At 36.9% G+C, this 27,092-nt stretch overlaps 1 protein-coding gene across 1 annotated transcript in view; it reads right to left on the bottom strand.

Annotated features, from left to right (window-relative positions):
* The window catches only part of WDR70 (WD repeat domain 70), a gene marked incomplete at its 5' end in the record, with an annotated part of 78,241 nt that extends 51,903 nt beyond the window's left edge, over positions 1 to 26,338 (bottom strand). Inside the window, 2 exons of the mRNA XM_009873424.1 lie at positions 7,465 to 7,639; positions 26,079 to 26,338. Of these exons, the coding sequence (XP_009871726.1) occupies positions 7,465 to 7,639; positions 26,079 to 26,338 (435 nt within the window). The remainder of the gene's footprint in view (positions 1 to 7,464; positions 7,640 to 26,078) is intronic.
* Positions 26,339 to 27,092: the final 754 nt, after the last annotated feature.

Raw genomic sequence — 27,092 nt, 5'->3', positions numbered from 1 at the left:
GAAGGCAAAACTAGCTTCCTGATACGCACTGAGCACAAAATTCTCTTTGTAATTTACAAACACTATCAGGCTCTCTAGATCAATGTAGTGTTCTGCTTGATTATGCGGTGCATATACTACAGTAACCTAAAAAGACATTGTTCTGATAAACTAGACCATTTTGGAACTCACTTTGCATTAGAATGAAATGTAGCATGTGTACTTCTAACTTTTTGCCTTTGTATAAAAGGAAAATTTTGTGTAAGATAACAAAGCTAGCTCAAGAAGGCCCTTCTGCTTTATTATTTTTCATTATTTTTATCTATTTCTGGAACGTTACTCATGTTAGCAACACTACAATATCAATAATACCAATCATGTTACTATAATGCCTACGCTTCTCAAATGGTCATTTTAAAATTATTTCTGTAAGTTCTACTGTTATTTTTCTAAATAGTAAATCAAAGTAAAATACATAATCCTTGTGGGATAAGCTTTTTCCCTTTAACCGTATATGAATCCAAAGTAAAATCCTTTATGCTATTTTCACTGGGGTGTGACAGACTTTAAGATTTAGAATTGCCTTTCATCACTGTATTAGATAGTGCAAACATTTAGATAGTTCTTAACTATAAACTGTTTATTACATAAGAGAGAAAATGCACTTAGAAATACAGCAGGGCACATTTTATCTTAGCATATGATTGTCAGATTCTTTACTGCAGCTAGCTTCAGGGTATAGATAGTGATGTACTGGCTAAACCAGACGTATACAAAAAGGAATAATATATGAATCTGTTAATATTTGCTGCTGGCAAGCTTGTGTATGATTTCCAGTTTCTGGAGCAGAGGTCTGGCACATATACATATGGAATGAAAGGGTGGGATATTATGGATATGGAAAACTTACCTTAAGTTTGAAAGGGGAATATAGTATATTTGGATATCCTTCATCTTGTATTTACACAAGAAATTTCCAGATGTAGCCAGACTGCCCTTTTAAAAAGCATGAAGCATGTTACATACTTGGGGGAAATTGGATGATTTGCCTGCTGTTTAGCTGTAGTAGTGATATTCAGCAAATTTAAGAATAGTCATTGTAAATTGTTTCTATTAAATATTGACATTTCACTGGAAAAATTTTAAAGCTGTGAAGATATCAGTATAAACCCCAAATTTTGTATAAGCAAACCCAAATATCCAAGTAGACAAGTGAATATTAGATGGCCGAAATAAAGAATAAAATCTAGCTGGTGTGAAAAAAGCATAATGCTGGAATACTGTGATAGTTCAGACGCCAAACACACACTATGATCTTTGCCTGGCAGAAACTGTATCTAAAAAGACATATGCACAGTAGTAATGCTTCCTAATAGATGGACATATATTTCAAGAACTTATTACTGAGAGCTATGTCTTTTGCATGTCAGTATTCTATAATTGTACAAAGACTCAACAAGCTCATCTTCCCAACGTACAGGTATAAACCCCCTCAAAGGACCTTCCAATTAACAGAGAAAATATTTACAGCAAGACTCAGATCTTACTACTAGTGTTAGCTGCTCTGTTTTGGCAACATCAGCTGTAAAATCCATCGAGAATAGCAAAATAAAGTTTACAACAAATTCCCAAATAAGATCTGGTCTTGGATTCTCATTCCAAAACAAGAGTTACCCTATCTGAGCAACCTGATCTAGTGAAAGATGTCCCTACTCACTGCAGGGGGCTTAGACTAGATGATCTTTAACGGTCCCTTCCAACTCAACACATTCTATGATTCAGACCAGGATAAAACCAACCAAAACCCAAAAATTGTCTTACAGGATCATTCTGCATTATCTAAATCTGTGCCCTTAGTTTTATAGTACGTCTTCAAAATGGTTCCAACACTTGTAAAACTTTTCATCTCTGAAAACTCTACCTTAAAACTTCATACTGCACACCACAAAACTAAAGCTTACAAAAGTCCTTTGAAAGCAAACAATCACTAAATATAGAAACGTGCTTATCTTACATCTATAAATCATGTCATTATTTGGAAAATACTTTTAAAATGAGTATTTGTAATTAAAACATACAGACCATGGATCTGCTTAACTTCAGTGTACACTGTAGCATCCCACTTTTCTTGCCCTTATGTTTTGAGGATAGGGTGGCTTAAGGGCATGTGGAAAACAGGTTACTGGGATTACCATTTGATCGCATCATTTTTGGGGATATTCATTTGGGCAGTATTTTATATAGTGTTGGATTTCATTACTGTTGCTCATTTTAAATTCTCTAAAGTCACTTTGAGCTTTAGCTAAAGTAATTTAAGGCGGATAAAAATCTATTAAATATTCTAGCAATTTAAAAATGAAGTAAGGTTTCAAAATCAGGAAAAAAGATAACACTAGCAAAGAAGTAGTTCAGCAGTGCTTCAGTAGATGCTCACTTTTGACCAGGAAATAGTTGAAGAATGGAGTAAACATACTGCTAGGTCTTTTACGAAACAAAAAAGTAAAGAACCAAGAGGTAATCACTAGCTATAAGAATATTTCCCTGAGAACAGAATCAATGTTTAATGAAAATTAAATTATGTTGAAAATCATAAAACATTGCATCTTTCCTGTTCAGATTTCTACCTAGAAAGATAAATCTGTTACAGATTTTACAGTGCAGCCATGAGATAGCTAAAAACTTATAAAAATTACCCAAGATTTCTATACAGATCCAGTTTGATGCTAAAAATGAAACAGACAAGATTTTGGGTGTAGAAGTTGTTTTCTGAAAGGCATTTAAAAAGATTCCACTACTCCTTATAAACTCTGCCTCCCCAACATAATTATCAACAATCTTTTATTGCATCTGCAATGATATACCGTAAAATATGCCATGTGTGAAACTGAGAAACATGGTTCAGGCTGCCATATGCAAACCTGTGCTGAAGGCACACAGGAGAAGCTGGAGGGAAAATTCATGTAACAGGTAGCCTCATCAGGTCATCTGAAAGGTTAAGAAAGGCTAACTAAGAAGTTCAGCCTTCCACTCTAATAAATTCTATTTGTAATCAATGAAACACACAAAACAATTTTAATCTAGCCACCAAGCATACTAATAAGCTTTACAAAAATTACTTCAGTCTTTCTGTATCTCTATGAATGACTTACTCCCACTTCTACACAGGAAAGCTGAGCAATCACACGCAAGACAAGGAATTTGAACCTGTCTGAACCGCACACAAGTGGAGTGGTTTTGCTGCAGTACCCTCTGAATCAATAATTTTCAAGGTCTTGTCTGATTTTGACCACTATCAATCTCCAGCTCTCCACATTTGCCAGGCATTTCTCTGTGTCGCAGAACATTTAAATCGAGAGAGTTCTACTGTGTTATGTTACAGTTGACTATTTCACACTATTGTTTCCACCATTCATTGAAAGTTTGAAGGAAGTTATTTTTTATGTCCTTTGAAGCTGTTATTTTAAGCCAAGTTGACAGTGTTCATAATATTTCAAACATGACGACAGACTGTTCTGCTAATGTGCACTGTAAATGCACATGTACGTGAACCTTGAAGAAGTACCATGCACTGACAAAATAACATATGTGAGAAAATAACACAGATTTATGACAAAACAAAAAAGTCCTCTGAGGCAGGTGATTATAATGGATCATGATCATGCTGAGGAAGTTTGGAGAAAGGCAAGGCAGAGCCGGAATGCATTTGGCTAGCTTTACCATTAGCAAGCTAATTCAGTGTTCATTAGCAAGCTCATGTCAGTGTCCCAAAGGCAGAAGAAGTCTTCCTCCAAAAAGTTCCAAAAGTGTTTTTATTGTCAATACATACAGCTGGGAAATTTTGGAATTGCACCAAAAACCACTGGAAGCAGAAAACTGAATGAGACCCTTGTGGTGTGCATTAGTAGTCAGAAGAAAGGAACTGATCACACCAAACTCATCCTGATGCACAACAACATAATTTTTAAAAAGTAGATACGAAGACACTGAGTGACTTGGAAAAACAGCTAGCTCATGATGTAAACTTACAAGAAACAGGTAGTTTGACTTCAGCAGGGATGATAAAACATGGGACAGAAAAGTTCTCGTTTTCTCTAATGAAAAAAAACAACAGTAAAATCTAAGAATTATTTAATCACACCATTCTGGACTGAGTTGTACACTATCGAGCAGCAAACACAAGTAATGCCTCAGTAGTGATGGGGACACTACCACACAACACGTTGATTTTTCTTTGCCCTTTGAGACACATCAGTGGGATTCCTGTACTCAGGCATAAAGTTAGCAAGTCATTCGTGGAGCAGAGGATTAATAAACCTATGATATCAGTCAGAAACTACGGCTGCAGTGGCAAGAAATATTTCAGGGAGCTTTGTCAGGGAGCGTCTGCCACCTTGTAAAGTAGTATGGTCTCTGTGAATCCCCAGAAGAAGACTGGCTTTCTATCAGCACTGCAGTAGTGTTGTCTAAGTAATACATGCCCCTTTTTCTCTAGGAATGGGCATTATCAGATCCTCTGTCCTATTGAGGTGATCCACTTCTGCCCTCAGTACTGCTGTTTTCATGACCCTTCTCCTGATGGAAAGCATTGTCTATATGTTTCCACTGAAGCAAAGAGAAACTTCCTTTTCTCCCACGTAGGCTCTGTGTTAGACAGTTTTTACTCCTGTCAGAAATAAATGTGTCTAAAAACTTTCACAGACACCAGGCTGAGCGGCACTATGGACAATATGCAGTGCAAAACAACATATCTGGCAGGAATACCTTCCCAGATTCAGTTTGCGCTGTTACTCTTACATAATGGAATAGTGGTAGGGGCATTCAACAGCAGCGTTGAAATGTCATTTATACTTCTGCTTAAAGGCAAAAATTAATTCAGTCCGTCAAAACAGTCCTTTACCGGATCGGCTCTGGCATGACAGTACAGTCAACTAAGTCACAGTTAACTTTAAACACCTTCTTGAATCTGTCCTTCCTGCTGCATATGTGCCAAATCCATAGTCTAACATAATGGTGCCAGAACGATTCCAAACTGATCAAGTATAAGAAATTGTAGCAACTATTCTCTGCTTTCAAACACTAGAGATTTTTGTTACAAACTCAATAGAGCCTTCTCAAGTTAAACACAAATGCTGTCTTAATTTTGATTTGAAACAGAGCTGTACTGTAGTACAGCAAAATCTGTGTATACAGCTCTACACTTGTTTCAACAAAGTCAAATGATATTTGCTGGATGGGAATTAAAAAAATCCTGTCTTCAAAAATCAGAAGTTAACATTATGTATTTCTTCAAGCAGCTGAACCCTAAAGTCTTGATTCTCTGCAGCTTTACCTATTTTCCTGTGTCACCTACAGTTCGCACCCCCAAAACTGCACCGCTTTGCCATAAGTCCATATTTTCTTGTTCACCTTTGCAAGTATTTCTGCATCCTGTTAGGCCAGCACGTACTTTCAGTGCAGGAGTCATTCTCATTTTCCTCCTTCTAAATCCTACACTGAATGCATATTCCCTCTTAATCTTTTTTCTTATCCCACCCCACCTCCTAAATGTAAGATAAAGGGCTTTTCTTTTTAATTATTCCATTCAGATATCTTTTGAAATGTTCGATTTTAACTATACAAAGAAAGAGGATGACAGCAGTTTCAGATAAGAATTCCACTAAGAAAAAAAAATTCTACATTGGTCTCTTAAACAAAAATCTTGAACGTTTCTTAATGACACCAGCAAAAGCAAAGGCAAAATTTCTTTAAGCTTTAAAAATAAAAATCAAAATGCATTACCAAATTAATTTTCAGTAGGAAATCACTATAGTCTTGCACTGTTATACAGAGGTCATCCGTTGGAAACTGAACAAGATGCACAGGATATACCTTTAAATTATTCATAATCACCTTAAACTGCACTCAATCAGCATTGCAATATGTCATTTTTTAGACACATGAAAGTTCAAAAGGAAAAGCACATGAAAAAGCAGACTACCAAGAGAACTATTGTTAAAACTACACCAGAAAGCTTAATATTTCAATACTGTATATGTTAAAATAAACAACATACACAGGTGATGAAAGCCAGTCTCTGAAAAATTTATTATTCTGTTAGAACAAGTTTATACTTTGGATGAATTCTCAAGCTTCATGCCATTAGGAAGTTTTACTGGGTTTACAGTGGAAATAAAAACAGAAATAAAAATAGATGACAACCCCAAAATACAGGCTGTACTTTGAATAGGATCAACAGGCGTCCTTTTCCTTTTACATCTATACATTTCCTCTTGCCTCCTGCAATCAAATTTTATGTAACCTACATGAAAAGTTCCCTAAATTGCCTATTTTCCTTTTTAAAAACATGTTTTGAAAGATAAAGTTCAATAGACTCGTAACTTGTGTTAGATCAGTATTATTTTCCCAAAGCTGTCCTATTGGAATTGCACAGCTTTCAAAGATTTATGATGTCAGTTTGATTCAAAGCATCCTGCCCCATCCCCACCCCATTCCCTCAGTAATTTTATTTTGGCTTCCAAAAAAGTTGGCTGTAATCTCATTTTCTCCTCCTATGCATGCCATCAGTACTTATTCCACTGAAGTGAAAGGGACTGGGCATCAATTCTTTGGGTAATATGGGCATTAAGGAGATATGGATGATTATTAGGATGATTAATTTTAAAGGCAGTAAAGCTTTGTCTGGTGAATTTGCACTTGACTTCGCAAAATTAAATAGTTGGAACTGGACGGGTTTGTAGAATATACTACACAAAGCAACAGGGAGTACTGATGGTTCTATATTTCACATTATATTGTAACAGGAGGAATTGTATGTATTCTTGTCAGATTCACAACTACTTGAAACTCAATTTTAAGTTCAATTTGAAGAGAAGGAATAACAGTGTTTTCATCGTTTTAAAGGATTTGAAATAGTTCCCATTGTGACTCCTGACGACCACACTGCACCTACCTGAATAGTTCAAGTTTGCCTCAGTGTTTTACACGTTGGACAATGTAACAACATTTGGCGTTTAATGTGCAGCACTACCCTTATCCTCCTAGATAGCATGTACATGCTAATCTCCTCTGGATTGAATAACTCATTTCAGTTATTAAGTTTTATGGGTTATTGCTTAATATATTGAATATCTCAAATAAAATATGGAAGTATACATTTTTTAATTACATAACAACCAACAAGAAATTACAGGTTTTTTTTTCAGAAGCATCGCATCTTAAATAAATAATATTTTAAATATAGGTATGTGGTCAACATTTAAAAAAAAACCCCAAAACCCTCAACCCCAAACCAGCAGAGTGCCAAGACTTTCCTGTGTTTTGATCTGAACAGCAGCACACTGAATGACCAGTTGTACAGAGGCAGAGAAAATATTAATTATTTTGCCATATGTTTTGGGGTTTTTTTAGTTGGGGGGGGAGGGAGGGGGGAAGAGGGAGAGTGGGTGTGGAATGTAGGTGTATATTGGTATCAAATACTTGACTTACAGTCATATTCCTATCCCAGATCTGGATGGAGCCATCTTGACAGCCAGCTGCAATAAGTTTACCATCTCTGCTGTATGTGCAAGTTGTAGGAATCACCCGTTTTCCTTGAACTGATCGTGGTTTAAATACACTTTTGTGCTTTTTTTCATTGTTAACATCCCATGTCCTCACAGTTCTGGAAAATAGATTTAAACAAATAATTGTTTCAGATAAAATTAATACAAATGAAACAACTTATGGTATAATTAAACACCTTTTCAAGCATAACTGGTAGATAATACCATTCAAATGAAGCTTTAATTGCAAAATAGCATTTAGGATATGGGATAGCAGTCATGAAACTAATGTGACAACTTTCCAAGTAAGAAACATCATATTTACTAGGACACACATGAAGGTCTGAAATTTAAAAAAAAAAAAAAATTAAAAAATTCAGTTTGTTCCAAACTGTTGTGTAAACACATACAACTATATACAACTGGACAAATGACCAAAGGTTAAAATGCAGGCACCTCAAAGTTTCCATCGTCACTGCAAATCAGGAAGATTAAAGTATTCCACCCTTTACAAGAATGAAGACTTCAGGACCAGGCATTATTTCACTAACTAAACGAATAGTCTTAATTGTTCTGACATGACAACAACTGACAAGCCTGCTTTTCACTGGCAGTATTGCAGACTGGGCTGGTTATTTTTCACAATTTTCTTTATTTTAAAAAGCCATTTTAAAGAATTAATTGCAATATTATTGTAGTTCTCTTCCACTAATCCTGAAAGTCTTAAAAGTTTTGTTGTAAAAGTGTTCTTCAAATACTTTACAAAGACTCATTTATGTAAGACTGTTTTTTTCAAGTTGAGTTTTTCCCACTTTATTAGCAAAATAAATACATCCTTTTTCTTTTTAATGGAAAAAAGAATATCTGCCTAGATCTTAGATGTTTCTTAGAGACACAAAAACATCCAAATGAGAGAGAACTAAAACACTGAAATACAGGTGGACTCTTTAAACTGTCTTAGATACAAATGTTTTCTGTCCATTTAATATGTTGAATTCTTTCCAGACAAAAATTCAAAATTCTTTTGGCATCTGAACCAGAGAGGAGTTTCAGAGTTTGGCAAAGGAAGTAAGAGCATCAATTTCAAAAGGAAAAAATCACAAAGTTCAAGACAACCTCATTTGTTTAGACTATACAAACACTGCCTATGATCCAACGACATGTAATTTACTGGTCTCAAGCAAAGAAAATAACAGTTTAACAAGGCTGCCATTTCTTCAGAACAAGACAAGACACTGTGGCAACTTCTATCAGAGCTGCAAGATCAGACAGGCACTGCTGACCTATACATAAATTCTAGGATAAAACAGGCAAGGAAATGAGCTGTAAATAGCTCATAGAAGTTTTATTTACTTGCATAGTTAATGACACTAATGAGAAATCAGTAACTCAAGTAGAACGAATCTCTAGTTGTCAAGATTAGTCTCATTTTTCAAAGTCGCAGTCACGTGCTCAGTGCCTAGATGAGCTTTCTTCGAACAGGATGGTTGCTTCCATCTTCAATAACCAACTGTCAACAACCAGCTCAGTGTCCTACCTTTCAAGAGGCACATTGACACTCTCTCCCATTCTAGTATTTACTTAAAACTTGAGTCTATTACCAGTCCCTTTTCTGTATAATATTCAATCCTTCCAGAATCTCATCTGAATATCCTGTACAGAATCACAGAATGTCAGGGGTTGGAAAGGACCTTGAAAGATTACCTAGTCCTGCCCTTCTGCCAGAGTGGGATCACCTACAGCAGGTCACACAGGAACGTGTCCAGGCGGGGTTTGAATGTCTCCAGAGAAGGAGACTCCACAACCTCCCTGGCTCTGGCATCCTCACAGTGAAAAAGTTTTATCTAATGTTTTTGTGGAATCTCCTTTGTTCCAGCTTGTACCCATTGCCCCTTGTCCTGTCATTGGACATCACTGAGAAGAGTCGGGCTCTGTCCTCCTGACACTCCCCCTTGACATATTTGTAAACATTGATGAGGTCACCCCTCAGCCTCCTCTTCTCCAAGCTAAAGAGACCCAGCTCCAGCCTCTCCTTCTCCTCTTGTGACGATCATCTCCTGCTGGGAAGCTATTTCCTCTTTGCATTGCAAGTTTTTCAGGACTGCCTTGGTGTAACTAGTAACATGGTTATGTGCAAGAAGTTTAACGCCTGCCTCCCCCTAATTTGCTTTTTTATCTAAGATGCCTCATAAGCATGTCAGCTGCAATGCCAAAAACAACCTCTGAGAATCTTTCACCACCCTAATTCTTCATTTCTACTAGCACAGACAAAGATCTCAACCAGCACCGGTCCCAATACTAACCCCTGAGGAACATCAGTTGTCACTGGGGACTGAACAGTTTGCAACCATCCAGCTAATTCCTTATCCAAGTCATCCACCCATCCAATCCACACCTCTCCAAATTAGAGACCAGGATGTCATGTGGGACAATGTCCAGTGCTTTGCACAAGTCCAGGTAGATGACAGCTGCTCTTACCTTATCCACCAACACTGCAGCCACATCACATAGGCTGAGTATCAGAATCATAGAATGGCCCAGGTTGGAATGAACCTTAGAAATCATCTAATCCAACCTCCCTGCCATGGGCAGGGATGCTTCTCAACTACACCAGGTTGCTCAAGGCCTCATCCAACCTGGCCTTGAACACCTCTAGGGAGGAGGCATCCACATGAGTATGACATAAACTAATTTGTTCTGACATTTGCCTTTCACCCCCCATGCTCCATCAATAACTACCTAAGCATCCCGTCTCCTCTTTCAGCACGTACTTTGATGCTTTTCTCTGTCTACTGTTTCCACCTGAAACGTATCTAAAGACCTTTTTCAGTCCCTTTCCCTCATACCATTTAATATTTCCTAATATTTAACTCCCTTTATTCTAGCTAGAAGGAGAGGGGATTAAAACAAAAAAATGGAAGCACAGAAACCCAAATGATTTACTTCCAGGGAATATGTCTTTAGACTGGCAATATGGCAAACAAATGTTAACTAAGTCTGCTTCTGTATTTTCTCTTCACTTCTGCTACTGACCTTCAGTCACTATATCATACTGCAGTCAACTTAGCACAATTTGGAATTATGCCTCTCATTTTTTACAGAATATTGTGTATCATTTAATGATTCTTCCTCCTCCTTAGACATAACACAAAAATAACTGTGATTGCATTATCAAAGTCCCACTTTCACTTCCTAACCTACTCTGGGTCCAATGTAGTGTTATTTGTGTTGAAATGAATAAAAAATTTCATCCTTGGACCCTACCGATCAGTTCCAGGAGACTCATTTCAAATAAGTCTCCTCCTGGGAGTATCTCCCTGGGCCTAAATAACTGTGAGATGAAAAAATAGTATTATTTTAAACTCTACGCTTCAGCATTTAGCAGAAATGTAATACTAATATTTATCTTTTGATAGGTGTAAGCAAGATATTTTTGAACTCCACTGAAAATAAAAAGAAAATATATCTTGAATGGAGCTTTCTTCCACCTGAAAACAAACAAGGTTTAATGAAAATTTGTTCTTTAGTAAAAGTGTGTGTGTGTGTGTGTGTGTGTGTGTGTGTGTGTAGGGATTTCTTTTTAAACTATCCCTCCAACTCTAAATATTGTTCTTTCACCACATCAGATTCTAATATACTGAAGGATGCACACAGCCACATAAACACTTCAAATTTCTCTTTCATAATCTTCTTAAAAAAAAAACAACCTTCGTGAAAAAGTGTCCACATACACACGTCTGAATTGAAGTTTTTAAATGGTGGATTCCACATCTGCAAAACAGATTTTGTAAAGTTCTTATATTTGCCAAGAGCAATTCAAAGCAACTAACAAAAGGATGGGAATGTTCTTTTGGAAATGTAATGTGGATATTTTCCTGACCACTGAGAAGTTAAATGACCCATAATAAACTACTATTTTAATTACTATGGTTCGGGGATGTTTTTTTTTGTTCTGTTGTGGTCTTCTCATGTTGTTTTTTTTCTCCTCGCAATTTTTTTCTTCTCTTTTCTTACAGTATTACTACCAAGTCAAATTTTCTAATAAAATTGGTTATTGACAATACTGCTGTACTACACATATTGTTAAAGGTACTTATGCACCATCATTTACCAGCCTGCAAGCACAGAAAATTTCTCCAAATCCTGATTCCACAAGCCACTGCCCCTTCTTCTACTATTCTAATACAATCTGCTGAAATTCAAGGACTGAACCAATCTGAACATTTAAAAGCCTGGCCTGTCAGATTCCTGTAAGCTTCTCTGCCTGTCCCATCTCCACTTCTACCGGACTGCAAAGCCTTTTTGCACAATATTGGTAAAAGTACAGTTCAAGCTTAATGTTGTGGATCTTGTAACTATATTACAATGCTTATCTGTGCAATATGTTACGATGCCTACCTTTGTAAAATAAGGTTGCCCAAAAAGGCTACCTCAGAAAGCTATAAAGTACTTTAAAAACACCATACAAATATGGCATGCTGCAATGAAATTTATTGGCAGGGCCCAGATTTACCATCTTATCAGTGATAGCAAACACATTTTTGAAAGTGTTAAATTAAACTTCTTTATAAAAAACTGATCTTAAAGCAAGATTGTTTTTTCTTTTTTTTAATGACATAAAACCACTTTACCTACATAGGAATGAAATTAAGTTGCTTACATAACACAATGCAAAGCAGAACATGTAAAGAGAACAGATATATACGAAATAATTGAAAAGTTCTGTAAAGATGCAGTTAGTGCATATGGTGGTATAAGACTATGTCAGCAAGAAAACTTTTATTATTGTATTCTCTTTGCCCTCTTTCAGTAGAATTAAATTATAGCTGCCTTCTGTGGAGCACAGTGAACTCAATGATGGTTGAATCACCTGCCAGATATTGAAAAAATTTGTACACACAAACGGATGGAGAAATCTAAGAGAAAATTTCCATACTTGCTTGGCAGAAAGACTTCTAAATAAGCTACCTACTGCCAGCATCTGAACAAAGTTAAAATAATTTAAACCAGAATACAAGAAAAGTCACATCCAACATAAAATCATAGCTATGTAAAGAACTGCCAAAAAATTGACATAACTAAATAATTTATAACAATTCTCCAGCTTCTCTGTAACTTAAATAATCCCTAAACGTAAAAAAACCCCCGAACTTTAACAGATAAAACATTTTACCAGAGTAAGAAACAAGCACCAAAGTTTATTTTTACATGATATGCAGCAAATAGATTGAAGCAACTATGAAATTATATTTTTCTGTATTTCCACATGAAACTGGTAGCCATTTTTTGATGGAAGAAATTATCACCATCTGGGTAATTACATCTGAATTATAATTAGTATTATCAGAGGAAAAATGGATTAACATCTAATAACAATGACTGGGAACTACTCCCAGTGTCCAATCAAATGAATTAAAATCAAACGAATTAAAAAGCAAACAACTCAAAATTGAAATGACACATATGCACTTCTGAGAGAGGATAGAGAGTAGACGTTCTGAATTACTAAGAAAAAAATCCTCCTGCTGGCCAATACATGCAAGATTTGAGGAAAACTAGAGAAGGATACAGAGGAGAACTGTTTTCAGATACCAACAGTTACCTACCAATACATCTATATAAACCATTCTTAGTTATATTGAACATAGTTGTAAAGACACAGTATTATACTTGACAGAGCCTCTTACTTAGAGCCTAAGAAGCCTCTTTGTACTGAAATGCAAAGCTCACAAGCTTTCCAGACAGAGTAATTTTTGTGTCTTCCCAGATTAAACCACTGGTCAGGCTAACAATAGAAAAAGGCATTCTTCAAAGGGGTAAAAATATAATAGTAGCAATAGACTTCCTAGAAATAAGCTAGTAATTAACATAATATAAATCTTACCAATTTAGTACTGACACATCTCATGCAAGCAGAACTCAGATTTAGAAATTATTTGCTTAAGTAATTCAGCCATTCAGTCTTCCTTCCTCGAAGTTATCAATAGGAAAAAAAAAAACCTCTTCAGTCCATACAACTAATTAGGCCATTGATCATGCAGTGAGGAACGCGGGGACATCTACACATCTCCCTGTTGCTTCAGTTTTTGCACCCCAGGAAGAGCATCCATGGAGAATGTAAGCAGAGCTGGAGACATGATTAATGTACAAAGCAAGCTGATGTGGAAACATTATGTTTTCTCAACAATTTTTTGAATCAGCAGATCCTGTACATAAAGTTATGTTGTATTTGCATATAAATTAAGTATCTATTTCAACTATTCTCTTCTAAAGGCCTGCCCAAAGTTATGGAAAAAATAGCCCATGCAATTTTAGGTAAAAAATTTTAGGTACAAAATTTTAAGTCCAAAATTTTAAGTACATTGCTACTTCTTTGAAAAACCTGAAAATTTCCCCAAAGCATCTGCAGATCAACTCATCAAAACAACCAACTCCAAAATTTGGAAAAGGGAAGTAAACTACATAAAATTTTGATTAAAAACAAAAGAATAACTTTACTATATATCTTTTCCATTAACAGTCTCTGAAAATTTCCAATGCACTTACTAATGCTCAGCAGAATTTTCCTCACATCAAAACAAACAATCTGACTATAAGTAAAACAAAAGTGGTGGGATAAACTTTACAATCTTAGAAGAAAAAATATCATACGAAACATGATGGGAATGAACATACAAGTAGGGGGGAAAAAACTAAGAAGGAATATGGAAGTGAAAAACAGATCAATTGTGGAGAATGAGGAAAGGTTAAATAAGCTAACTGCTGGACAGAAAGCAGCAGTAGAGGGTACACAGACATACAATTATTATGCCAGTATGAATCCATAGTTTTAAGGAAGGACAATTATATGCCATATACATGTTATATTAAGTGTTGCCTAGAATGTAGAAAAATAGAAGAAATCTAAAAAATGTGACTACATTCTTAAGACAGGATAACTGTCAGACATGGAAGGGAAAGGGCTGGGGAGGCAGATCAAACATCCCTCATTGCCCCCCAGACCAAACAAGCAGTTTCGAGAACCAATGCACAAGAATAAACTGCATAAAAGGAAAATTATGTTAAGTAAAGCTTTGGATATTATTGAGAAGAATGCACTGCATTGACTCCTATCTTAAATACATTAAAATTCTGTAGAAGATAAACAGAAAGACAAATTACTGAGCCATTTAAAACAAAATCCACAAACATGCTGCAGAACATCGTTCAGATTCCCAGAAGACTGATACAGAAAACTTTAAACTAGTAAGTCTTCAAATTGGAGGCATATACTCTACTGAAAACCGCGGTGTAGGGCTCATACATTAATAAAAATAATTCATTTAGAAGTTTCTAACTGCATGGTTGTGATGGTTTCTTCCTTAAAGAATTTTTTTCTCAAGTTTAACTCAAGGTAATTCTAATGGATTCAGTCTATTTGATAAAACCCCTTCTGTAGGCCAATGTACAGGCAAAACCTGAACGTGTCCATTGTGCTTGAATTCGTATAAACCTTCATTATTTAGGGAGATACTAAGGGAGAAAGTATTTCCTCCTGCATTTTCCTAAAATACTGAATATATTTAACTGCATTAGACATGAGCATTTGGGCAACTGGACTGCACCAAGGGAAAAAAACTTATTAGTTTTTATTTACTTTCTCACTGGCACTGAGAGCTAATTAGCTTTCTTTCTTACTGATGAAGTCACATGCAAATCTGACTCAGTAAAGAGTTTGTTTTCCTTTGCACCAGGCATTAGGTTGGCAATCATGGATGCCTGCATCAAAGCACATTACTTCTCCACAGCTCAAATCCTCAGAGAATCTAAGCAAGTCTTCAGAAAACCATCCATAAAGCAGATTAGAGAATCAACCCCCTATGACTTTTACATTCAAGGAGTAACAGTTTCAGTGATTTTAATGTATAGTGAGCTCTGTAAAGAGTCAATATGCTTTTGAATTAATAATAATTCAAAATCTATGCTAATGCTGTGCAATTTAGAAAAATCGAGCACTGTCATTTTACTGAGACTATGCACACAAGTTCATTTACTGTCCTAGCAATATTTAACTTCATTATTATTTCTATACAGAAGAGTAGCTGAATTACAGATACTATGTGATTTACTTCTCAAGGGTGCAACAACAAAAGGAGGTACAATTTTGTGTCATTTTCCAAATGGGGCAAGAAAGCAAAACAACTCTCATCTCCCACTTAGTAAAGATAAGAGTGGGATGTAATTGATCTCCTGTGGGGAACATCTGATTAAGATCAAAGGGGGAGACTTCTGGTAAAGAACATCGACAGTTCAAGTTACTGTCACCTGCATGAACTGAAATGACTCAAGAGCAGTCTTGCATGATACAGCAAAAGCAGGAAGAGTAAATCACTAGGAAAACAGGATGCTTTCTAAAAAGCTGATTAGTCATGGCTATAAAATACTTTAGGCACATTTGGATCTCAAGTAGTTCTTCCATAAATAACTTAGATCAGAACTAAGACTCAGCCCCATTAAAGCAGTGAAAAATCAACTGAAATTTAATTTAAGCAGCCAAGCAATTAAAAGTTCTCTGAAGCAACACTTCAACTGATCTTATACGCATCACAACTAATTTTAACCATTTTTGCTGTTGTCTTAGATCTCACTCACAGTCACTTTCCTGCAGTTCCATTCGCAATGAACTGCTACCTCACAAAAGGAAATAACAAAAGAGATCAAATTCTAAGTCTTAAATGTATTTTGATTTTTTTTAAGTTACAGAATCTATTCTAAACAATGTAAAGTTTGACTCATCTATAAAGATTAACTATGCACTTTTGACTAAAGAATATGTTAAAAATGAGTTTTACTTTGTATTTATGTATGAAATAACAAACTTTATATGCACAATCTTCATAAAAACTTAGGAAAGGCTTATAAAGATCAGGCCAGACTGAGTCACATAGACTATGATAAATACATAAATTCTTACTTATTTACGATTTGAAATAGACATCAAAGTATAAGACTCCTCCTCCCAAAAATTCAGAAAGGAAGACAGCATCTTTTGTAGAGAAGAAATACAGTTCTTAGCCTCAGGTCTCCAAAAAGTCATGATACAGTCCTATTATTCATCTGGATAACCCTGAAGAACATAATTTTTTCATGTACTGGTCACTTCATAATATTGCTGCTACTAAAGAAGACCCTATATTCCCTTCCGATTTTTGTGTAAGGTTGAAACTCCAAAGCAAAATGTTAGTGGATCAAGTAGTACTAAATTTTATTATTTCTGATGAAAACAAAGGCCCTTATCAGTTACGTTGTCCACATGGGGGAAAAGGGTACTGTTGTTTTGCTGGAGTTGAAAATGTATAGATTTAAAAATAGCAAAGGCAAGACATAAACAAATAAGAAAATCACAGAATCATATAATGGTTTCAGTTGGAAGAGACCTTCGAGATCACCGAGTTCAACCTTTTCGTAGCCCTGTCAACACCACTAAACCATGTCCCTCAGCACAATGTCCGTCCATCTCTTCAACACCTCCAGGGATGGCGACACAACCACCTAACCCAGGGAGCCTGTTCCAATGCCTGGTAACCCTTCCAATGTCACTGACTAAGAGCTAGTGGAAGATGGATATTGGGAAAAGCGCAGAAGCTTCAGTACATGTGTGTTGCTCCTATTTGTTCTAAATTATCTATCTTTTCCAAGCTGTTCTGCACTCATGAGTACTTAACAAGCATCTATCCCCACACCTGTTTGGATACTCCACAGCAATCAAGCTGAAAGTGCTCCCAAACAGGTCAATCAAGTAGTAGCAAAATTCTCAACTCTTTCTTCACTCAACTCACAGATGCCCCCTCAACAATTCAGCTATTCTTTAGATAAGTGTAAAAGCCCAGCTTTTTTACCTGGGGAATCAGCAAAATTTGTATTTCTTTTTTTTCTTAGAATCACAGCATATCTTGAGTTGGAAACGACCCATAAGAACCATCAAGTCCCTGTTCCTTGCAGGACCACCTATAACAACACAGTATGACTAAGAGCATTGTCCAAACACTCCTTAAACTCTGGCAGGCTTGGTGCCATGACCAGTTCCTTAGGGAGCCTGTTCCAGAGACTGACCACCCTCCCAGTGAAGAACTTAATGTCAAATCTGAACTTCCCCTGATGCAGTTTCATTCCATTTCCTCATGTCCTGTTGCTGGTCACCAGAAAGTGAAGATCAGCATCTTTCCCTCCACTGCTCATCATGAGGAAGGTGTAGACTGCCATTACGGTGTCCCTCAGCCTACTCCAAGATGCACAGAGTTACCTCAACTGCTGCTCCTAAGTCTTGCCCTCAAAGCCATTGACCACCTTGGTGGTCCTCCTCTGGACACACTCTAATGCTTTGATGTCCTTCTTAAATTAAGGCACCCAAAACTGCACACACTACTCGAGATGGGGCTGAACCAGGGCAGTGTAGGTGGGACAATCACTTCTCTCAATTGGCTGGTGATGCTGTACTCAATGCATTCCAGGACATGGCTTGCCTTTTCAGTTGTCAGAGTATATTGTTGGTTCATATTCAACTTGCCACCAACCCAAATCCCCAGATCTTGTTCCATGGGGCTGCTCTCCAGGCTCTCATCCTACAATTTGCTTGAAAAACCAAGATTACCCTGTAGAAGGTAGAAAACTTGGCACTTTCTCATGTTGAATTTCACATGATCGGTGATTGCCCAGATCACTTTGCAAGGCCCCTCTACCCCCGAGGGAGTCCACAGCTCCTCCTAGTTCAGTATCAAACTTACTTAGTGTAAGTACATTAAATTCCTGCATACAGATAATTTATAGAAACAGTAAAGGACACTGGACCTAAAATTGAACGCTGAGGAACCCCACTGGTGACTGGCCACCAGGCTAATGTAACCCCATTTACGACCAGTCTTTGAGCCTGACCCATCAGTCAGTTGCTCACCCAACATACCATCAACTTCTCTAGCTGTGTGGTGGATATTCTGTCCAGAAGGAAACTGTGACAGACAGTATCAAAAGCTTTGCTAAAATTAAAACGAAACAACAACAAAAAAACCCCCACCACATCTACTGGCCTCCCTTGATCAACTACGTGGATGACGCCACAAAAGGAAATTAAGCTGTTTAGCCAGGACTTCCCTCTTGTGAAGTCATGCTCGCTATGACCAACAAATGGCATTGTCTTCTTCTAACTTCTAGAAGAACCTTCTCCATAATTTTTAATCAGGTAGTGAAGTCAGACTGACAGGCCTGTAATTACTAGGGTCTTCCTTCTTACCCTTCTTGACAACTGGGCCATTTGCCAGCTTCCATTTAACTAGAAGTTATCAGTGAAACACAAGTTCAGGATGCTTTGTATATATAGTTCCTTCCTACTATGGCAAAATGCATTTAAGAAGGATCCTGAAAAAATAAACTACTTCTGAAATACAATTTTAAATTTTCAGAATACTTATATGCTTAAAATCCAGACGTGTTTTTTGTTGAACCAAGAGAGGCATCAATAACAAATGCAAACAGGCCAGACTGCTGGTCCCAGGCTGAATCTGACTGCTTCCACAATTTCCTTGCTCCTCGTGGCCCGTCATCTCCTTTCTCAATTTTGTGGAAATACAACACAGCTTCCATAAGTGCATGAAATGCCAAAACATCCTCTTGCACATGCCTATGAGCAGCTGTTTAGACCCACAAGCTACTGCCCATTTTACACAGCCCAGGACAGGCACTGCTAAACTACCATTTAGTTCCCACCACTGAAAAAGTTGAACCATCTTGTTTCAGTACATACAGTAGCTGCAGAGAAGTCAGTGTCAGAAGCGTAAGTTTACCAGATACTTTCAGCCTTTGGTGAAATCATGTTAGGTTGTAAACTAAGTTTCCAGATGGAAAAAAAGAAAGGGTATTTTCATGTCACATCTGCTTTTTGCACATGAACAACACGAGTGACATCACATGGTTAAGTTATCAAGTCACTGTATTTATATGCAAACGGGATATATGTGCATGTATATTTGAAACTACTGTGAAAGAACTACAAATTCTTAGTTTATAATCCATCACCACTAGGTGAATTCCCTAGCTTTTTCCTGTGTGAGACTCTTTGTCTTACACCGGCAAACAGAATTAACCTCCTCTGTTTCATATACAGTAAACTTGGAAGCTGTGGGTAACATGAAATTCTAAACTTAGAATTTCAGAAAAACAAGCTTATCTAGTTTTGGAGGCTCAGTATGACCAAAGCACAATGCTCAATTAAAAACCTAGACTTCAGCAAAAAGTTGTGTTTATATGTGCTGCAAGGCAAAAATCACTCGATCAATTTCACTTCCACCATGCTTATGCGGAAAGCAGAGTTGTCATCCTGTCTATGTGCATAAACGCATTTGCATTTTAACATGAAAACCATTCCGCGTGGTCTGGGAACAAAGCACAAGCACAAGCAATACTGTCTTCCAGAAAGCCACAGACATACTAGCATGACTTCCTTAAATAAATGAAGAATGATAATTGGCACAATTTAGGATGGTTTAGTCCTCTATTTTCTCTGCACTGCAGCAAGTTTTTCTTTGGTTTTAGATTTTCAGTTAAGATAATCTACCTGAAACTGTACGAACCCTATAAAAATGAAGTTATGCAGTAAAAATGTCAGTTGGAAAAGCTCTCCAATGCAAGCTCTTACAACTGACTGCATTTTTATTGCAGCAGCTAACATTTTAATCAAGAAAAACTTCAGAAAAATATTAATATAAGCATACATAGTTTATAAAGACGAAAATAGCTTTAGTAACCCTTTTGTAAACATACAGCTTTCAGCAAAGACCAGCACAGTCATTATTCAAACTCCTCTTAACCAGGCCTGCTCATTTGCTGTGCTCTCTTAATCAGCTCTGCACTGCACACATATCTATAAATAGATAGGTTAGTCTAGTAAAAGCCATCCTCATATATCTCGAGTGGGCTTCACACCTTTACACATGTCAAAACAAAAAGCAAAGTATTATGCCAGTGCAGTGCAAATTACTACACACATGCGAGATAGCACCAATTTCTTGATGAAGGCAGTCTTACTGTATTATGAACAAGTCTCCAGAACTGATTGCTCACAAGACATCATTTTGACTTTCTCCCACACCAAAACATCATGCTCCTATGCCAAAGGAAGAGAGTCAAGAGGAAAGAAAAAAAGTCACCAGAACTTAACATGATTGACATATGTGATTCCTAATCTGTTTCCAGTAATAAAGCTTAATTACTATAGCTGAAATAAAAAATAAACTATGTGAGGATAGAGATGTGGCACATACAAATCCTCCTGCCTATCTTGATTTTCATAAATGCAAGTTTTGCCTTATTTTCATCTTGCGCTACTCTTGAGAACAAGTTTTTAGATAATCTGCATGGTATTTCAGTGCAGGTAATTCAAGTAGTAACTATGCATGGTATTTCCATGTAAGAACTCAAGCAATAGCTGCACAGTACACAAAAATACTGGTTAAACCAGGTTTGTGTGGAAGCAAAAAGTATTATGTTTCACACAGGTGAAAACTGAGACAGAGACCTAAAATCTCTGGAAATGACAGAGTAATAAAAAATATTTTTTTAAAAAAAATCTTGGGATCAGGTACCAGACTATCAGTTCTGTACTCTTTGTGTTTACTTCATGCATGCATGTATGCAAAAATCTGGCCTCCTCGATGCCACACAATTTTGTTACTTCATGTACCTCTATGTTTTCCTCCTGCTTTGAATTTTATAAAATCACTAGTCACACACATTTGATATTTCATTCTAAATAATATCTGCAACAGTTTGAAAGTGCCTTGCTTAAGTTAACTTCTGATTCACGGTCATTACAAGTAATGAAGCTTGCAAGGTTCACTGTGTTAAACTGTTCCTATATTATGGCACTGAATATGCATGGAATACGTTTAAGTTATATTCCAGGCAAAGTGGGTAGATCTGTCTCATCTACTGCTTTTGGAAGTCTTGCAGTACTGTATATTTTTGCCAAGACCATACACTCTTGAAACTAGTAGACTGTGTGAGTACTTCAGCTTTCATTTGAAAGAACAACAAAAAGCTTGAAATATTAACAGTAAGAAAGTACAGACTAAATGCTCAGAAAAAAATATTTAATTTATTTGTATCTTGAAGATCTACTTGGCATTGTCTAAGATATTATCATCTGGCTGTTTCACTGCTAAATCATTCATTTGAACGTAACGTGATGCGGAGGCTCTTTAAGCTAAGCCACTAACTTTCTACTAAAGTAATGTTCACATCACTCATTCCACTAATTCTTTTGTAAGGGTGCTAACCTTAAGGAGAGGATAAAAAAAAATGAGAGTTTACATGTGGAACACCTACATTACAAATGCATGGACTTTTCCCCAAAATATCAGAGAATTCGTGAAACTGAACTATAATGCTACTATTTTTCATGTACAGTGCTCAGGAGGCTATTAATGTCATCTAGACCCTTCTAAACATGGGCCCTGGGTTCAAAAATTAGCTGTTCTAGAGTCACTGAGAAAGTTGTTACTCAGTGGCTAAATTTTATGTCAGTAAACCTAATCTACGTAAAAAATATCAGATACATTATGTCTACTTGGAAAAGTTTGTAGAGCAAACAAGCTTTGTCCATGGACTCTATGAATCCACTGCAGTCCTCTGAAGTAGTATCTCTGCATAAAGTAACTGGAAACATATATTCCACATTGTGTATCAGTGGCAATTTTGATTTAATGGTCCAGGAAGACAACTACAAAAATATACTTTTATACAGAAAGAACCGAAAGGAGTTCATGCTGTTGACAGACTGGGATAAAACACCAACTTACAGACAAGTAATTCAATCTATATTCAGAATTATTTTCCATTAGATGGAAAAAAAAGTTGTGGGTTGTGTTTTTTTTTTAAAAAAACCCCAACACTTCCTGGAAAAATTCTAAAGCCAAATTGGAACTCAAAACAATATTGTTTTAAGTAAAACTGTTTGCTAGGTTTTACAACCACAATGCTGAGAACATAATTAATTTTTAAAGCTTACATGTGTACCACCAAAAATGAGAAGACATCTTTTTCTCTCTGAAAATCTTCAGCACTTGTTACTCTGCTATCCATTTAATTTACTGTGCATCACACAATAGAAGGAAGCTACAAATGAGTATAAGTAAATTACTTATTTTGAAGGGAGGAATGTATATGGTCTAGTAAGTTTATGATGACAAAAGATGATCTGCATCTTATCTAACCAAAAGTTCAACCTCAGGAGACTGAAATGTTTGCCAGCAGGTTCTAAATCACACAGACACCAATGAATGTAGATCTTAATCGTAGAGATAGCTGACCAGAAGTTTCCACTACCATTAATGAGCTAAACTGAACATTATATATGTTATAATATCCATCAGGTGTTTTCTGTCCCAGTTAACAGACGATTTCACAAATCACAGGTTTGGAAACATTTCACAAAGAAGATGAAAGGTTTCCAAAATCTAACGAATCCCTCTCAAGAGAACTGCATTTAATGTAAAGGTTTATTAGCAAATACTTGAACGATAAAATTAGCTTTAAAAAATTAACATTATTGCCACAAAGGGATTGTAAATCTACTGGGGAATGATGCAGAGACAGCAAGGGGGAATCAGAAGGCCAAGTCAATGAGGAGTTGCTTGCTAATACTATGAAGGCAGCTTGATTTTGAAGAGAAAACACACAACTAAAAAAAAGGAAAAAAAAAAACAAACAGACAAAAAACTTGTAATTAATGTGCTACAGAAAGAACAATTTCCCACCACAAGTCTCACATGGACAGTTCTGCCATCCTCAGAAGGACTACATAAAGAATTCTTCCCAACCTCAAAAAATTGTACTTCAACAGTTATTCAGAACTCAAGCCCCAAGCTCTTCTCCATAAATAACTCAGATGTATGAACTGATTAAGAGTTATTATCACCAAGAAATCTACATGCTTATTCCAGTCTCAGGCTTATTAAATGGTGCTTTTTGAGCTCACTGGTTTGTTTGATGATTAAAAGAGAAATTTCATTCACTGATTCATATTTGAAGGCTAGAAATGGTAAAGAATTTACTGCATTCCTACCTTAAAAATCAGTTCCACAGTACATAATCTCTCAGTTGACAAAGAAATACTTCTCTCCTCCTCCGACCTTGCTAACTACTGATCAATGGATCTAATTATGTCTTGAAGAATTTAAAGAAATTTAAACTGTCAGACATCTTATATCCATTTCAGTATTTCTTTACTATTGCCAAGCCTCTTAATACACTATTGAATAAATTGAAGCATATTCAGCTCATTGAGTCTCTATCAGGCGAAGTTTCAGGATTCTTCTCTAACATTTTTCCTTTCCACTGTCTTTCAACATCCTTTTTAGGCTGCTGTCATTCGACCTAGATATAGAACTCAACTGCAGTCTCAATGGTAATTGCTGAAACAAAAAGATTAATATCATATCCTTTATCAACGTCAGTAAAAATTCTGTGTATGGATTGTTAAAAGATGTGTATCTGCTCTTCCATAGCTTCATGCTAAGAGCTTATATATAATTAATGCTACCTTAATTTCAGGAAACAAGTCTAATTTTCAAAATATTCTTCTTCAACTATGGCCCCACACACTGTTACCTTTACCAAGCTCACTAACCAATCTGCCTTCATTATTACTGACTAATACTTAGTGTTCAGGTTTCACTAGAAGTAGATTCATGTTTTCTGATAAAATAACTTTAATTAAAATAATTTACAAAAAATAACTTTTGTGGTAATAGTTCTATTTTAGGAAACTGCATTAGAAACATGGTGTTTTGATTACTTTAGATTACCAGTTTTAAGATCTCTTCCTACTAGCCAGCCCAGATGATAGATGGCAAACATCTCACATGTATTGACAGGATTAATGCTTTAAAAATCACACACAAAACTCACTGAAATGAACAGGAAAAAAAATCAAAATCTAATCTACTGACTGTAACTTGCTAATGGCTACAATACAAAAATCTGTTAAATATTTTATTAAATTATTTAGAGAAGTTTCCCTCACAAAAACCCATAAAGAACTTCCATGATATTCTATCCTACTTGTGAAATGCGATTTATCAGCCTTAAACAGAATTTGCTGAACTGCAAGTACTTCCAGACCAACTATTATCCAGTGAAACCACACACTTTTGAAAAGACAACTCACTGAGAAATGACTGTCCCAATGCATCTCATGGGAAAAAACCCCACAACACTCAACATACACCTCTTAGGCACTAAACAAGTAACTTATTCGTGGGATTTTAACTAAAACATTTAGGTATAGAACATGACAACTCTGGTAAGAGGAACAATTTAAAATTTCATTATACAAACAAGAATTACCTGCAATTCCAAATGTCAAAAAACCTAAAGCAAATATTTCCTCAGAATTTTGATCTATAGGATATTAACTATCATCAGTCATTGTTGCATAACTTTAATACCAAATCAGATCTGAACATTAATCATGGCAATTTAATTTTATTTTCTTAGATAGGATACATATTTTATCCTTCTAAGCAAATGTGCCAAAATAAATTCTTGACTACTCTACTTCCTCATTATCAAACAAAAACATGTGAGTTTAGTTTATTGTGTTGTACTTCCCATTATTACTAGAATAATCAGAGAATTCTGGCCATTCGAGTAAGATGCATATCTCATGAGAAAACAGTCCTTTAAATTGAGTTATAGGTTAAAATAACTACTGAATACTTCAGAAGAAAGGATTTCATCTTCGTATAATAGAAGACATAATCAATTCTTCATGGGAGAAGACAGGAGGAAATTGCCAGACTGAAGGTTACTTGTGAAATAAAGTCATCAAGAAGGGTGTGTTTGCTCAACAATCTGTATATGGCCCAAAAACGTGGGAATTTTCCTATCAGTTTTTAAAATGGCGAATCCCCATCTGATATTAAGCTGAGCCAATGGAAATATTAAAAAATTTCCCATAATTTCTATCCTGACAGAAGCTACTTAACCCTCAGAACTCAGATGAAAGTCTGAGGTTTTTAATGCTGCTTTTGTCTCAGTCTCTAGTAATAGAGCCAGTTGTATTCTGAGAATCCAGCCTCCTGAGCTAGAAGACAGAGCTCAGGAGCAGAATGATCTCCCTGCAGTCCAGGAAGAGATGGTCAGTGACCTGATGCACCACACAGATGTACACAAGTCTGTGGGACAAGATGAAATCCACCCAAGAGCTATTAGAGAGCTGGCAGAGGTGCTCACCAAGCCATTTTCCAGCATTTTTCAGCAGTCCTGGCTGACCAGGGAGGTCCCAGCAGACTAGAAGTTGGCCAGTGTGACACCCATCTACAAGAAGGGCCAGAAGGAGGATCCAGGAAACTACAGGTCTCTCAGTTTGATTTCAGTCCTGAGAAGAGCAATGGAGCAGATCATCCTGAGCACCATCATGCTGTACATGCAGGACAACCAGATGATCAGGCCCAGTCAGCCTGGGTTTGTGAAAGAGGTCCTGCATGACTAACCTCCTCTTCTCCTAGAACACGGTCACTCACTTACCGGATGAGAGAAAGGCTGTGGATGCTGTGCATCTGGACTTCAGAAAAGTCTTTGACGCTGTTTCCCACAGCATTCTCCTGGAAAAATTGGCTACTCATGGCTTGGATGGACACACACTTTGATGGACTAAAAACTGGCTGGATAGCCAGGCCCAAAGAGCAGTGGTAAAGAGAGTTAAATCCAGTTGGTGGCCAGTAACAGGTGGTGTTCCTCAGTGCCCAGCACTGGGGCCAGTTCCGTTTAACATCTTTATCAATGATCTAGATGAGGAGATTGAGCAAAACATTAGCAAGTTTGCATAAGTCAGCAAGCTGGGTAGAAGTGTTGATCTGCTGGAGGGTAGGAAGGCTCTACAGAGGGATCTGAACAGACTTGATCACTGGGCCAAGACCAGTAGACTTAGTTTCAGTAAGGCCAAATGTCAGGTCCTGCACTTCACCCACAAAAACCCTCCGCAGCACTACAGGCTTTCGAGGAGTGGTTAGAGAGCTGCCAGGCAGAAGCACCTGGGGGTGTTGACTGATAGACAGCTGAATACGAGCCAGCGGTGCGCCCACGTGGCAAGAAGGCCAATGGCATCCTGGTCTGTGTCAGCAATAATGTGGCCAGCAGGATCAGGGCAGTGATTGTGCCCCTGTACTCAGCACTGGTGAGGCTGCACCTCAGATCCTGTGTTCAGTTTTGGGCCCCTCACTCCAAGAAAGATGTTGAGGCACTAAAGCATGTGCCAAGAAGGGCAATGAAGCTGTTGAAGGGTCTAGAGCACAAGTCTTACAAGGAGAAGCTGAGACAACTGGAGCTGCTTGGACTGGAGAAAAGGAAGCTGGAGGGAGACCTTATTGCTCTCTTCAGCTACCTTAAAGGAGATTGTAGAGAGGTAGGGGTCAGTCTGTTCAACCAAGTAACAAGTGACAGTACAAGAGGAAATGGCTTCAGGTTGCACCAAGGGAGGTTTAGACCAGATATTAGGAAAAATTTCGTTACTGAAAGGGCTATCAGGCAGTGGAACAGGTT

This window comes from Apaloderma vittatum, unplaced genomic scaffold (assembly GCF_000703405.1).
Source record: "Apaloderma vittatum isolate BGI_N311 unplaced genomic scaffold, ASM70340v1 scaffold11967, whole genome shotgun sequence".
NCBI classification, from domain to species: Eukaryota; Metazoa; Chordata; class Aves; order Trogoniformes; family Trogonidae; genus Apaloderma; species Apaloderma vittatum.
Note: the sequence above shows the minus strand (reverse complement) of the source record. Positions and strands in the feature narration are given on the sequence as shown.